Source organism: Ictidomys tridecemlineatus, chromosome 3 (assembly GCF_052094955.1).
Source record: "Ictidomys tridecemlineatus isolate mIctTri1 chromosome 3, mIctTri1.hap1, whole genome shotgun sequence".
Taxonomy (NCBI): Eukaryota; Metazoa; Chordata; class Mammalia; order Rodentia; family Sciuridae; genus Ictidomys; species Ictidomys tridecemlineatus.
In genome coordinates this window covers 209,029,545-209,044,288 of record NC_135479.1, presented here as the reverse complement: position 1 = coordinate 209,044,288, position 14,744 = coordinate 209,029,545, and the positions used below count along the sequence as shown (strand labels likewise).

Below are 14,744 nucleotides of genomic sequence, written 5' to 3'. Positions count from 1 at the left end.
ATGTGTTCCCTTAATCATTCCTCTTTGTTCTGGAAGCTTGTGTTTGGTTTCTGAACCACCCTGTTTCCCTTCACCCCCTTCCACCATCACCATCACTAGCGCTAGCATTTGACCGTCTCCTGTCTGTTTATTTAAAGAACATCCTAGATTGCCTGCAATCCAGAGAGCCTCTGCAATCTGTTCACAATGTGCTAAATAGCCCCCAGCCCAAGCCCTGGGCCTCAGGAACCCTGGCGAAGGGTCGCTGGGACCCTCTAGAAGGCAGAGGTTCCTGGAAGACAACGTTAACTCCCCACACAGTCAAAGACTCCTCAGGACTTTCTGGCAGTCCAGCACGAGAAAAGGACGCTTTATTCTTGGAGCCCAGAAGTGCATAGGCACGCCCCATCTCAATGGGTTATTCATGGTGTCCAAGAGAAATACTTGCGGGGCTGTGTTCCATGTGAGATGGAAGTGGGACGGGCCCCTGGATGGCTTGCCCAGAGTGCCCAGTGCCCGCCCCAGCAGCACAGGGGAGCCCAACTGTCCCACCAGACAAGCCTTGCCCCGGGTGACCTGGGATCTCCTTAACAAGTGAAGGGTCCTCAGGGCCCCTCTGGGCAGGTGGTCTGTGTGAGTCCTTGGGTCAGGGGAACACTGTTGCTTTGCTCTACTTTTAAGTATTTTTCTTCTTTTCCTAAGTTCAGACATTTGGGAAGTTCCATGCAATTTCTTTAACCTGTAGGACAGGAAGGAGAGCTGCGGAGGGCAGGGGCTTTCTTTAGAGCCCCTCTCTCCTCACAGGGGTACTGTGGAGCCCTGGAGATTGATCATTGGAAACTGTATGTTAACACAAAATACTAGCTCTCCCTCCTCCAGGCCCTGCCGCTCTCCTACCTCAGAAGAAAATACTGCAGAGTGTCCCTCGCAGCTGCACTGCAAACGGGCAGACTTGAATTTTGCTGGGAGCTCTGTGTGCTCAGTACCAGATGGGCAACTACATGGAAGACAGAGGAAAGGCCCAACACATAGTTAAAATATGAAGAGCGTAGTTTGGAGGAAATTCTCAGAGTGAGGGGTTTTGTGTGTTTTTGTCTTTTCTGGGGAAAAAAAAAAAAAAAAAGCTAATGTTGACTCCTTAGGTGGAGATGTGGTGCACTTTCCTCCCGATCCCCCAAAGGGAAGTTTGTATTCTTTTAAATGAAACTATTTTAAAAGCAGGACTAATGCCTAAAATGCTCCAGGTTCTCCCAGGTTCTCAGAAGGTGTAGATTTATTTACTATAGTTAAAGCATAATTAGTTCTCAGGGGATGGTGTATCTTTTAAACGTCTTTATTGCCACCATATTGGTTTTCTGAATAATCAGAAACTTCTGTTGTGATTGTGTACTGGTGTTTGAACAGAAACTCACCGTAAGTAGAAACAAATGTCAGCAATTGCTAGTTGTCACTTGAGCAGAGTGCATGCACCAGAGGGGAAAGAAAGAACTTGGTGGAATATTCCTAAGACGGATCATGTGACCCAGTCTTGAGGACACCGACAGGTGCCTCTGTCCCTCCTCTGTGCTCGGTGCCCTCGGGCATTTCTTCAGCTCTGGTGGGCATTTCACTGCAGAGGCTGTGAAGGAGGGCAGAGCCCTTCCCCCTGTGCGACTCCACTTCCTTGGCCACACGCACACTGTGAACACAAGCCCTGTCCCCTCCTGTCGGAGCTGTGCTCCTCCTGCACCATTCCCTGTTCCAGCTGACCAGTTTTTCCCACCGTTTGCAGGTTGATGTTTGAGATGCCACAGGAAATGGGCTTAATTGCCATTGCAGTCCGGCAAACCCAGGGCAAAGGTCAGTCATCTTTTGTTGTTTTTCTTTGCTAAAATCTATGATTCTCTTGGCCAGAGAGCCCACTGATCTTGTGTGCTGATCACTGAGACAACTTGAGTTGGAGTCTTTCCCATTTTCACAGCCCTTTGAAATGGGGCCAGAGGGAAGGAAACCGTGTTGGGAAGCGTTAGCCTCAGCAGAATCAAAATACTCTCTCAAATGGCCGTGTGGGTTGGTCACTCGACATTTGCTTCTGATGGCCTTAACAACCACAGGCCTACCTTTTGTAAATTCTTCTCTCTGATGTGTTCTGGTCTTTGCATTTGTAAATCATAACTGTGTTAGATTTATTTTCCTGAAGGTCCTCCCGAGGGTCCTTCTGTGTCTCTAAGTATCATGTGGAAGGCCTTCTCGCTTGTGGATTCCCACCCTAGCCAGCACTGGAATTTTCATGAGGTGGACACTAGATCAATGATCTTTTGCAAAGTGACCACAGAAGCAGGGTGCTGCTTGGGCCTCTTCCACTCGCTGGTCTTGGAACAAGAGCCTGGATCCTCCAGAGCCCATGTGCAGTCTGCCCCAGGTTCCTTGCCCAGTGTCTGCAAGAGATACCAGCAGGTTGGCCCTGCCCCCCCTGATCCCCAGCCAGGCTCTCAGAGGCTCATGTAGCTTTTTCAGAAGAAGCAGAGAAATAAAAATCTGTTATTTTGCACTTATTCCTCTTGAACATAGCTCAATAAGAAAAAAAATGATTCAAACTATGGGACTTAGTATGGTGAATTTTTAAAGACATTCTAAAAGAACTTTGATTAATCATACTTCTCATTCTGATCATTTTACTTTCCTAAATTCAATTTTAAGAAAAATAACAACTCAGAGAGTTAGTGTTAGGGGTCATTTTTTAAAAACTACTTTCTTGAGATAAGCAGCATGTGGTATACAGTCCCCCCACTTGAAGCAAACTGCTGTGGTGTTTAGTCATGTTCACTGGATTGTGTGGACAACCCCATAACAGACAGGATCACTTTGAAAAAGTGGCTTGCAGAACTTCTCCTGTATCAGTGTAGATTGCTCCAGTTTCCCAGCATGTGTGTCTTCACCCTGTGGCCGGCAGTGAGAATGAGGCAGGCCCATGTTCAGACACTGTAAGATTCAGGCATCAGAGCATAAATGATATGCCACGGGGACAGAGCATGGTGCTAATTAAGGGAAACCCTTTCAGCAACACAGCTTCAAGTTTTACAGTGCCCTTCTGATTAGTGAGTTCACCCCAGAATATGCAGGCATGTACTAAGTGGGGCGCTCTCCCACCTCAGAGCGTCCAGGTGGTGAAGCACTAGATTCCCAATGGTCTGTGTTCCAGGGCGGGGACCGAATGCCTGGCTGAGCCCCGTGGGCTGTGCCCTTTCTACTGTGCTGGTCTCCATCCCCCTGAGGTCTCAGCTGGGACAGAGGATTCCGTTTGTGCAGCACCTGATGTCCCTCGCCGTTGTGGAGGCCGTGCGGTCCATTCCCGAGTATCAGGTACGTGTAGTTCAGCTCCGGCCTGTGTGGTTTGTGGCATGTGTTTGCAGAATTGGCAGCTGGACTTGAAACTCCACCTGCCCTTTGCTAGCTGCAGAGTGGAGTTTTACAAGCACCACCAGGTGTCTCTGCTGACCCCGCCAGAGTGCCTGTGTCCCCAGAATGCTCTGTCCTTCCAGTTTGTCAGCTTTCTTGCTTTCCTTTTTTCTTTCTGATGGAGTACTGGATGGGAGCTATTTTTCTGTGTTTTCTGTTAAAAAGTCTTATTTTATGGACTAAAAAAAACCCCTTCTCATTTCCTACCTGCGTTTACCATTGTCTCTGCTCAGCAGAGCTCCCCTTTGTCCACGGTTGACTGAGTTCAGCATCCAGGGTTGTCCTTCACTGTCTTTCCCAAAGTAAGGACAGAGGCACCTGTGTCATTGTGACTGAGGGATGCTTTGGTGGCAGTTATTAAAAAGACAAGGAAAAGAGGATGATGATAACTGGAGCCTTTCCTTCCCTGCCTCCCCGCATGCCCCCCAAATGTTCCTGCAAGGATTTCACATGGATATGGAAAGGAGGTCCTCCCACTCCCTCCCACCTGCAGTTCTCATGATCGTGTGGGTTCCTGGAGCAACGTGTTAGGAGCAGGACTCTCAGAGAAGCTGAGGTCCTCCACTGGTATTTAAAGAAAAGTCCTCTCCATTGCCTCTCACCTGCCGTCCCCTGTGGCCACGACTTCATGTGCACATGCGTCTCTGCTGTCCCCTGGGTGTAGATAATTCCAAAGTCTGTGTTCCCCACATTATGCTGACGTATGCTTATTACCAGACGCTCAGTGTCCCTACTGTCTGTTGAGTTGGGGGCTCCTCAGACAGTCACAGACCTTCAGGAGCCAGGTCTGCAGCACCTGAGCTGCACACACTTCTCAGAGGAAGCTTCAGAATCCAAAGCTCCATCATGGGAAGAAGTATTGTCAACCGAGCAACAGGTAATGAGGCTTAGGATAGTAAGTTAAATACTGAGACTAGAATCTTAAATGAATCTGTTCACCTTTTTCAGGGCTTTGACCTTGTAGCCTCACTGGTTAACCTAGCAGCATTCTTTGAGCTCCTTCTGTATACAGGGCTGTTCCAAGTTCTGGGGGCAGCAGGCTGTGGGGAGGGAGAAGGCTTGCCCTCCGTGGTGCACCTTAAGAAACTTCTACTACCGAGGTTCCCAGCCTGTTTCCACAGTCATCGCCTCGCCCTGTGTGTGTGTGACTTGGATTCTGAATGGGATTTATTTTTAATATAGCCTCATTGGCCTACACAGAGCCACTATTCGATGGTTGAAATGGCCCCAGCTATGTAGAGTTCACTTATCTTGTGACCTTCACCAGGGCTTCAGCTGGCCCCTAGTTAGATGTCACATCAGCGTGGAACCAAGACCAGACCCAGGCACATCACTGCAGGGCCCACCTCCTTCCAGAGCTTCTGTGGGAGGCCTGCTCCGGCTCCCTCTGCTCCTTCTCTCTGTGACGTCTGCTGGGCTCTTGCCCATCCCTCCCCCCATCCCTGCTCCTCCCTCTCCTCTGCATCTTGAGCTTCTGCTCATCCTTTAAGACCCAGCTCAGGGAGGTGCCTTCCCCGAGTGTCTCAGCGGTCACTCCTTCCACAGCTTGAGAGCACCTTGAGTGTCTGAAACACTTCTGTGACGTTGCTTTGAAGCAGAGTCATGTGGGCTCTTGTCTGTCTCCCACGAAGTTCCAGCTCTTTGAAGGCAGGATTCCTCCACCTTGGGTCCCCCCAGTACCAAGCACACTGCTTTAGCCATGGGAGGATCACAGCAGCTGTTTGAATAAATGATTGGGAAAAGAAAAACTGAGAACGTGGCCTGTCTCTTCATCTAGGGATAGACGTTCTTGTTTGCCCTCATGAGAACCCAGAATTTCTTAAGCTGCTTCATTCCCGAACAAAATCGGAAAACATGAAGCCTAGCCAGAGCTGGCGCTCAAGGGCAGCTCAGAAAAGCTGCCGCCCACCAAGCAGAGGAGCCACATCTGAGCTATGAGAACTCTTTCGTTCTCCTGTGAAGGCAGAAGCTTCACCGTGCCACTGTGGGGACACAGGTGGCAGGAAGAGAAGAGAAAGAATCCCTTGGAGAATGGGAGAGTGACAGAGGCTCAAGTCTCCAGCTCACAGGTTTCCTAGAGGAGCCTCTCAACCTTAGTCCTGTTGATCATTTGCTGACATATTTGTCCTCGGGCAGTGCTGGCCTGAGGGGACATACAGCAGCAGCCCCGCCTCCGCCCACTAGATGCCAGTGCACTGTCTCAAGCTGTGACAACCAGGATGCCAGATGCCTCCCCACATTGAGAACCCTGACTCGAGGCAGAAAAGAGACATAAAGGTCCTTGTCATTGAAAGGTCCCGTTGTGGGCACCCCACGTCCTATTAGTGCTTGGGCTGCTCCTGCACTTCTGCTCTCAGCCCAGGCTGCTGTGCTAGGACCGCAGAGCTTCTAGAGCAGGGCAGGTAAGGAGCCTGTTGGAAAGGAGGGCTTCACAGGAGCAGCAGGCCCACGGCGCAGTGTTGGAACCCAGGCCTGGCTATCCGGGAGGCCTGGTCTGAATCCCAGCTCCGCACTTCCAAGTGCTGGAACCTCAGTCAGCCTCATAATCTCTTCCATACAGACGAGACTAGTCCCAGCAGGCGAGTTTCGTGCTGAGAAGGGGCTTGGTGCTGTGCCTGGGACACAGTGCAGGATGACAAGCCCCGCGGGACCTGGAGACCACCAGCTGCTCTCTGGTCTCTGGCTTCATAGTGCCCAGTGTCTCTTTCCCAGCTTCAGGTCCCCAGAGGAGCCTCCTTTACCCCACATGGCCAGATCTAGCTGCCAGCCTCAGGTCTGAGCCTGGTGGCTATGACGTCCACATGGTCCAGTCCCGTCTCTGCTCATATGGGTGGTGAAGGCCCCGGTGGGCTCGCTCAAAGCCGTATCTCCCCTTGGTCCATTCTACCGTGACCAGGGCACAAACAGATCCCCAAGATGGAGTGGCAACGGACCACATGACAAGTCCACTTCTGTTGTCCAAGCTGACTGTTGGCAGATCTTCAGGGTTTTCTCTAATAACTCAGTAAAACAAGTCCCTCCTCTGGGTCTTCATAGCATTCTGCTCAAGACACTTCTACAGTGTCTCAACAATGTGGCCTGAATCAACACTCATGATGCTGGTAATTCAGGGCCATGTTGTTTCTTGAGCACCATCTTCTGAAGGGAGTGAACCCTGAGAGTGCCTTCTCTTCCTGCCCCCTGCACCTGGCACGAGATAGGCACACCTCGCTGGAGGCTCTTGATACTGAGGTGACTGATGAACTTGACTCACAGGGAGCATCTTCAGAAAGTGTCTTTGATGATGAAAAGCAGTGATGGGCTGAAGGGGAGAGTTCTGGGGTTTATGCTAAGTATGTTCTCTAGGTCTCTCACCTTCTAGCCCCAAGAGCTGCTTTAATATTGAATTGTCCCCAAGAAGTGACTAGTTGTCTGAAAACGGAGAAGGGCCCAGGCGAGGCCCCTGATGCAGTAGTTTCAGGAGCATTCTGCTCATCTTCTTTCGGCTCAATGACTCCATCTGACCCCTCTGTGTCCTTGATTGCTTCATTAATGTGCAGATTTTCCTTTAGGATATCAACTTACGAGTGAAGTGGCCCAACGATATTTATTACAGTGACCTTATGAAGATGGGAGGAGTTCTGGTTAACTCAACCCTTATGGGAGAAACATTCTACATACTTATCGGTAAGTTTTTAAAGCCTTTCCATCTGCAGTTTTTACATTAATAAAACAACAAAAATTAAAACAGCTCATTCATGCCTACAATGGGAAGAGCAGATTGTCAAATGGGATAACTTTTCTGGGTCTCATAGAGCATGGTAATGTGCAGAGAGGACCAAGGTGGTCGAGAGCAATTCCAGGGCTTAGAACTTCCTGTCTAAGGCCATGGAAACCACCAGATGGTTTCACATCAAACAGGTGTGGTCTTATCCCTCACACCCTCCAGCTTATCATTGAACTTGAAATGAAAATAAACAATATACCTTTATGTAATAAGAAGGTTAATTTCTTACATTCTTTTTGGGGAGGGGGTACCAAGGATTGAACTCAGGGGCACTAGACCACTGAGCCACATCCCCAGCTGTATTTCGTATTTTATTTAGAGCAACTTACTAAGTTGCTGAGGCTGGCTTTGAACTCGTGATCCTCCTGCCTCAGCCTCTCAAGCTGCTGAGGTTACAGGTTTGTGCCACAGAGCCTTGACCTTTCCAGCCATGAAAGAGTTGCCTTCTTTTTAACCTTTCAAAGCAGTTGCAGGCTGGTCAAGGTGGGCTCCGGAATCCCCGTTTCACCTCTGCATATTCAGATCAGGCAAGAAGAATGATTCAGAGTCATTTCCAGAAGTTCTTAGGTCCCTGTTCATCTAACTGCCGACATGCCCCTGATGCCCAGTAGAATTTAATTGGTGTTCAGAAATCAGTAATGGACAGAAAACATGTGACCATGTGTTGAAGTGCCAGCCAAAGAACACAAGGCTTATGTTTCCAGCTCTGCTACCAACTGGCGGTATTATTCTGGGCAAGCTACTTCATAGCTTACAGCTCCATTGCCTATCTTTCAATGAATTATTGAGGTAGATGCAAAAAATTTCCAAGCGGTGTTCACAGATATCAAAGAGGCCTGGGGATGGCTTTGGAATTGAAGAAATTAATTTAGTTTTGGAGCTAAAGAATTTTGTCTACCAGGGGGAATGAATCCGTAGCTTTTACTAGATTCTTAAGGCCACTGGAGGCTAGGGGCAATCTTCAACCAGGGAAAGATTCAGAGTTGTCAGCAGGGTGTTCTTTGGTCCTTGGCAGGACAGAGCCTAAGTTGACAGTAGTTCATGTCACTAATCTCCCTAGGACTTTCAAGTTTTTGAATGCAGGGGAGATTTTCAGCATTGGATCGCTCTCAGTTTAATGCTCAGCTTTCAATAGGTGCTTCAGATATGTTGCTGGATGAGTGGACAAAGGCACAGCTGCAGATCCTGCCCATTACCATAAATACTGGTTTCTCTTCCCCAGTGCAGTTTACATTGCTTTGTGTTTTAATAACTGAAATATGCTTTTAAAAATCAGAGGCTAGCCCATCTATCCCTTTACATTAATAAAGGCCAAACATTTCCTGAAGAGTCCTATCACTGTAGGTGTGTCATTGCACCTGAAGCAAATGTTGTGGGGACTTTTTCCTTAGAGGCACTGTCTGTCTGATGGCCTTGGCCTAGCTCTTGCAGTCCTGTTTTCTTATTGAAAACCTCTTAGGTGATTCAGGGACCTGCTGCAGGCTGAGGTTGGGCTCCTCTGACGTCACCACCCCTCCCCCAGAGGATGGGAGCAGTAAGCACAGAGGAGCGCATTCAAACACCACACCTAGGAACTTGCTCCTTTCCAACAGCAGAGCCTCAGCCCCGGAGGCTTCCGAGGATAAAATATTAGTTGTGTTCTAGGGATGTCTCGTGGCAAAGATTTGACATCTGTGAATCCAGAGTTTACGCCTTAAGCCCTGAATAAAATTCTCTCTCTCCAAGCATGTATTCTCTCTATTCAAGTAGGAAAATAAATGGATACTTCATTTTGGGCTGGATACAGAGCACAAGTCCTAGTTAGACCACATGAGAGTCGTTATTTCAGAAATAACACGAAGTTCTGCTGCAATAATAGCTTCTGCTTAATTAAATTCAGTAAGATGTGAGTTTTTCCCCCAACTTCTTCTTTCTAGTGAAGTTGAGATGGTCCTCACTTATATAGGAAGTATAAAAAGGAGATGGTCTCAGAGATATATCAGTCTCTAAGTAGCCAGAGACTGTAGATATGAAATGACAATAAGGAAGTGAAACAATTTTTGTGGGGCTGGGATGCAGCTCCATGGTAGGGCATTTGCCTGACATGGGACAAGGCCCTGGGGTGGATCCCCAGCACTGCAGTAACAACCACAAAACAACCACTGACTTTTTCCAGGTGGTGGAGAGGAATGTGTGATACCATCAACATGTTGAACTGCTCATTTTATCAATTATTTGTTTATTTTTGCCCAGGCTGTGGATTCAATGTAACAAACAGTAATCCTACCATCTGCATCAATGACCTTGTCACAGAATACAATAAGCAACACAATGCAGCACTGAAGCCCCTGCGAACGGATTACCTCATTGCCAGGACAGTGACGGTGCTGGAGACACTGATCCACACGTTCCAGGACAAAGGGCCCAATGGTGTTCTTCCCCTTTATTACAAATACTGGATACACAGGTCAGTGCTCATTTGTCTCCATTCTTTTAAGATTCCTTGGTTAAAATAGTGTCTTAAAACAAGGCCCTGGATCCTGGTCTGAGTAATTAGTTTTCACTTTCATGATGGAGAATCCCAGTGGGCACCACCACTGTGACCAAGTTTCAGCGTTGCCAGGAGTGGGAACACAGGCATCTCATATCTCCCCGTAGGATGTGAGGGGAGGACACAATGTTGAAAGTGTTTAAAATCAGTTTATTATGTTCTGAGAGAAAATGATCAAATACATCTAAGTGGTGGAATGTTCTAGAACAGTGGTTCTCAAAGTGAGATCTCCAGGAAACAGGGGCAGCCTCATCTGGCAACTTGTTAGAAAGGCAAATTCGCAGCCAGGACCTACTAAATCCTGGCTGCACACTGTGTGCGGATGGATGCTCCAGGGACTCTCCTACAGCTAACCTTTGAGAACCTCTGAGGTGTAATGACCAGCCTCCACCCTTGGGAAGGCAGTGTCTTCAAACTGGCAAACAAAGAGAAAGCCGAGACTTGCTGGAGATTAAAGAAGACTAAAGAGGCGTGATAGGTAAACGTGTTGTGTTTAGAGGATAGCCATTGAACATGGGGAAATCTGAACAAAGACTAGCTACACATATATGAGATAGCATGTATCTAATATGTACAATGTACATTAGATATCACTAGTGTATCAAGACCGGATTTCTCCAGGGTGACCGTGGTGTTATATGGTTTTATAGGAGATTGTTCTCCTTCGAAGGAGATATATGTTAAAGTATTTAAGCATGAAGTATCATGATGCCTGAAACTTATTTTCAATGATGCAGAAAAAAATAAATGTGTTTGTGTGTGTGAGAAGAGAGAAAGCAAATACAGAAAATGTTATTATTTGGTATGAATATAAATGAAGGGAGATGAGGTTTGTTGGACTATTTCAACTTTTTTATAGGTTTGGAATTCCTCAAAATAAAAATTTGAGGGGCTACAAATGAAACTCAGTGGTAAAGAGCTTACCCAGCATATAAGGTCCCCAGCACCATTAAAAATAAATTAGTAAATAAATAAATAAGTAAATAAAAATTTTAATGATACAAAATTAAAATTAAGGTATGAGGGAATTCTCCATTCTGAAAACAGTTAACAAGGATGTAATGAACAGGTACATCTGGAAAATATTCAAAGAAAGCAAGATCAGAATTAATTTCTCTTGTAATTGATGTTGTTCAGCTTTATTCTGTAAGACCAGTCTTTTATTTTGACTCAGCCTTCCTGCCCCAAGTCTCAACCTAACAACCCAGAGAAGTGGCACTGTTGCCTTTGAGGGGTGGAGGGGGTGAGGGAGTCAGCAGGGTGATCAGAATTGGGAGGAGTGTCAGTGGCTTAAGAGAGTCCCACCCACCAACCACCCTGTCGTTTGAGTAGTAGTTAACCAGTCACCTGGGAGCCCACCTTTGTGTAATGGGATAAACACTCTGCTACTTGTCCGCAGCCAGCCTCCGGTTGCACCCCCAGTGACCTGCTGTGCTTCCTTTTCAGCGGTCAACAAGTCCGCCTGGGAAGTGCCGAGGGGCCGAAGGTGTCCATAGTGGGCCTGGATGACTCCGGGTTCCTGCAGGTTCATCAGGAGGGCGGTGAGGTGGTGACTGTGCACCCGGACGGCAACTCCTTCGACATGCTGCGGAACCTCATCCTGCCCAAGCGGCGGTAGAGCAGGAGCCGGGTGGCGCGTGTCTGCAGAGGGCAGGGGCCTGGCAGAGCCACACAGGTGCTCTGCGGGTGTCGCTGCCGCCTTTCCTCACCAGGAGAGCTGGAAGACTAATGTAGAGTTCTAGGTGGATTTTTTTTCTCCCTCCAAGTCATTTCATAATTCATTATTTTTTTTTCTATATTTCTGTGCTTTTCTGGTTATTTTGTGGTTGTTATTTTATCAGGTATTTGACGGTGCTTCTAGATAGAGGGTTGACAGGTGGAAGATTCAGTGTAGGTAAAGCCCCTCGACAGGTGTGAAATCACTCTCCCCCTTTGGGCTTGAATTTGTGTTTATTGAGGGGGAAATGTTATGTGGAAACAGCAAAGGACTAAGTCAGATGCTCTCCCAGGAGAGGAGACCTTTACCGCCAGGCTATTAAGAAGCAAATCAAGGGCTGGGGCTGGGGCTCAGGTGTGGAGCACCTAGCACTTAGGAAGGCGCTAGGTTTGATTCTCAGCACCACATAGGAATAAATAAATAAATAAAAGGTATTGTGTCCATCTGTAACATACATACACACACACACATATACGCATTCACACATACATACACACATATACACATATATATACTGTAGATTAAAAAAAAGGGCAAATCAAAACATGGCAGCCCAGGCCAGTAGAGGGTTAGAGGTATCTGATCACTGTTCCTGAGCATCCAGGGAGAGATTTTCCCACCAGAACAGACAGTGGCACTTAATTATTTTACATTTGTGTTTGTGAAGAAAAGAGAAGGCAGGCTTCCAAGAGTTGCTGTCCGCTATGGTGGCCCCGTAACCATGTCTGCAGGCTTAGAGAGGCATCCAGCTGGCGTGGTCGCAGTGACTTGTAGAGGAAATCAGTCAAGTACTTCGACATTACTTTATGTGCTCTCCTTCCCAAGTTCAAGTTTACTGCATATTCTGAAGAGATTTGATCAAGTTCAAGATCTTTTAAGCATCGGTGGGGCACTGCTTAGAGGCACGAGTAGATGCTTGGGCTCTAACAGCTGGAGATGAAGGTTCAGTCTCACACTCAGGGAGGATTTTTGAAGCTTTTAAACCAATTTCAGTCTCGTTTCAAAATGTGTAGCATTCCTACAAGACTCAGTACACAGAGGATCCAATCCATGGCATTGCGTTTGTAAGGTGTTTTGCCCTCCGTTTCCTTATGTTGCCAAGAGAGAAAATGATGTTGTTACTGAGTGCCATCAGTTCAGAGAGAGAGAGAGAGAGAGAGAGAGAGAGAGGGAGGGAGTGTGTGTGTGTGTGTGTGTGTGTGTGTGTGTGTGTGTGTGTGGCTTTAAAAGAAAACATTCAAAATCCAAGTGCTAAAAGTCTCCATGGAAGAACAAAGGGAAGGAAGCCTTTGTACCTTGGCCATTTCCAGATGTACCCACACTTTTTCCACACAACTCCTATCTCTGTTGAGCGTATGAATCACACCCATTACTTTTCAGCCTTAAAGAGCCAATTTTTGTCCCCTCTTCTCTCTTCCTGCCAGTCCCAATTGAAGTTAGTGGAAAGAAAACTTGATGGAGCCCTCAGCTTTGAACAAAATCCCCTCATTGTAAACTAGCACCGTCTTTATCCAGGTCTTACGCAGTCAGGCTAATTCCAGAAACTTGCGGTTTTCAGTATAAAAATCTGTCTACCTTTAGTCAGACACAGACAGCCCCATAGGAGGAAAAAAATAACATGTTTCATTAAGTACACCAATCCAATATGTGTCTTTTGGAAATGTAACTTTTTTAAAAAAAAGAACTTCAAAAGTAATTTTTGCAAACAAGGCTCCGATTAGAATTATTTTTCTTTAAAAAAAAGAATCACTTTCTCTTAAATGCCCAGGTCTTCTTTTGGAATTAGTGATGAGTTAAAATAAAAGTCACACCACCCCAAAATTGGAAAATGGACTCACCCTTGAGAGGGAGTCTGCAGAATATCATCAAGGACAAAGATCTCCAGCTAACGTTGCAAGTTTCATTTCTTAAACTTTGTAATATAAGGCCAGTCATCCCTCAGAGCTGGCGTTTTGAATTTTGAATTTCTTTGGGGAATTATTTAATGAAAAACATGCTATGTTTTGTTTTAAGCTGAAGGCCTATTCTGGACAGTTCTGCTTTGGGAAAAAAAAATGTTATCATTTAATTTCCTTTCTGTAAATTAAAACTAATGAAGTGTGGCCATGTCAAAGCAGCCGGAGATGTTGTGGGCGCACTGCTTGGCCTCAGTAGTTGAGCTTTTTAAGGGTACTCTTGCTCGTCAGGACATCGAGTTGTCTTGAGGGAGACAAAATAGACATGAAGCAGATGCTGTGTTTTCCATAAACCTGGTTTTGCCTCACACAAACCAAAGACTTGGAATTTCTGCCGTATGCAGAGAATGAAGGCGCAAGGTAGAGCTGGGGAAGTCTGCCAGAGGCTACCCACACTCTACAACTGGGGGATTTCTGTGCCCAGCAATCTGGCATCTCAAGGAGCTTTAAAGTCTTCATGGAAACTTTGTGTTTCCTCATAACTTTTCATCTGTAGCCACTAAACTGTAGATCATTAGATTGTCCCCCAGTTTCATTGAGTGTCTCCCAGGTTTTGTTAAAAGGCGAGGTATCCCCCCTTCTGGACTGGTGAGGAAATGCTCCAGAACAGGACACAGCGGGAAGGGGCTTTCATATGGCCCCCTGGAGCAAGGTGAGCATCCTGCAGGGACGTAGAGGAAGGAGGAAGGATTTGGGTCTGGTGGATCATGCCATAGAACGTCGGCATGACCTGACACGGGGGCAAATAGCCTGCCTATCCAGCCTCGGTGAGGGGTGGATGCACAGGTCTGTGAAAGCCAAGGGACTGCAGCCTCTGGTGGCCCCTGACCCCCAAATATACTGTGTGATGGCCTCTCACTCTAGTGTCTGGGAGCGGCCAGCCTCACAGAGTGCAAAGGGGATTCCAGAGGGGGCCAAGAGGAGGCCAGGGGGCTTCCCTTCTCTCCATCTGCTGGCTCTCACAGACAGGGATGGCAGAATCCTTATTTCCAGGTCATTACTATGCATCTTTAAAATAAAAGGAAATGTAAACCTTTGCTTTTTTTTTTTTTAAGCTTTTCAAAGAATCATCTGTGAAAAGAATCACTGTAAACCAATGCCTATAAAAAGCGAGTCTACCAAAATAAACTTTATGTACTTTCTCTATGTTTTGAGTTTGTTCGTATTTCTACTACACATTTAATTTTTTAAAATAGGCACTTGTTTTAGTTACAGTCTTTTATGTTTATATTTAAAGACTTTTTTACAAAATAAATTAAATGTTTTACGTAATAAGGAATATGGATGTATTTCTAAATATTAAGAAGCTTGATGTGTTTTTGTTTTTATGTATTTTTGACAAAAGAGCAATCTTGTTAT

The 14,744-nt window shown here is 46.6% G+C and overlaps 1 protein-coding gene across 6 annotated transcripts in view; it reads left to right on the top strand.

Moving 5' to 3' along the window:
- Hlcs (holocarboxylase synthetase) overlaps nt 1-14,531 on the top strand; it is a 187,497-nt gene extending 172,966 nt beyond the window's left edge. For all 6 annotated transcript variants that reach the window (XM_078044627.1, XM_078044626.1, XM_078044625.1 and 3 more), the window contains 5 exons: nt 1,751-1,818; nt 3,161-3,321; nt 6,969-7,083; nt 9,416-9,629; nt 11,160-14,531. In XM_078044627.1, the coding sequence (XP_077900753.1) occupies nt 1,751-1,818; nt 3,161-3,321; nt 6,969-7,083; nt 9,416-9,629; nt 11,160-11,331 (730 nt within the window). In that variant the 3' untranslated portion in view covers nt 11,332-14,531. The remainder of the gene's footprint in view (nt 1-1,750; nt 1,819-3,160; nt 3,322-6,968; nt 7,084-9,415; nt 9,630-11,159) is intronic.
- The last annotated feature ends 213 nt before the right edge of the window (nt 14,532-14,744 follow it).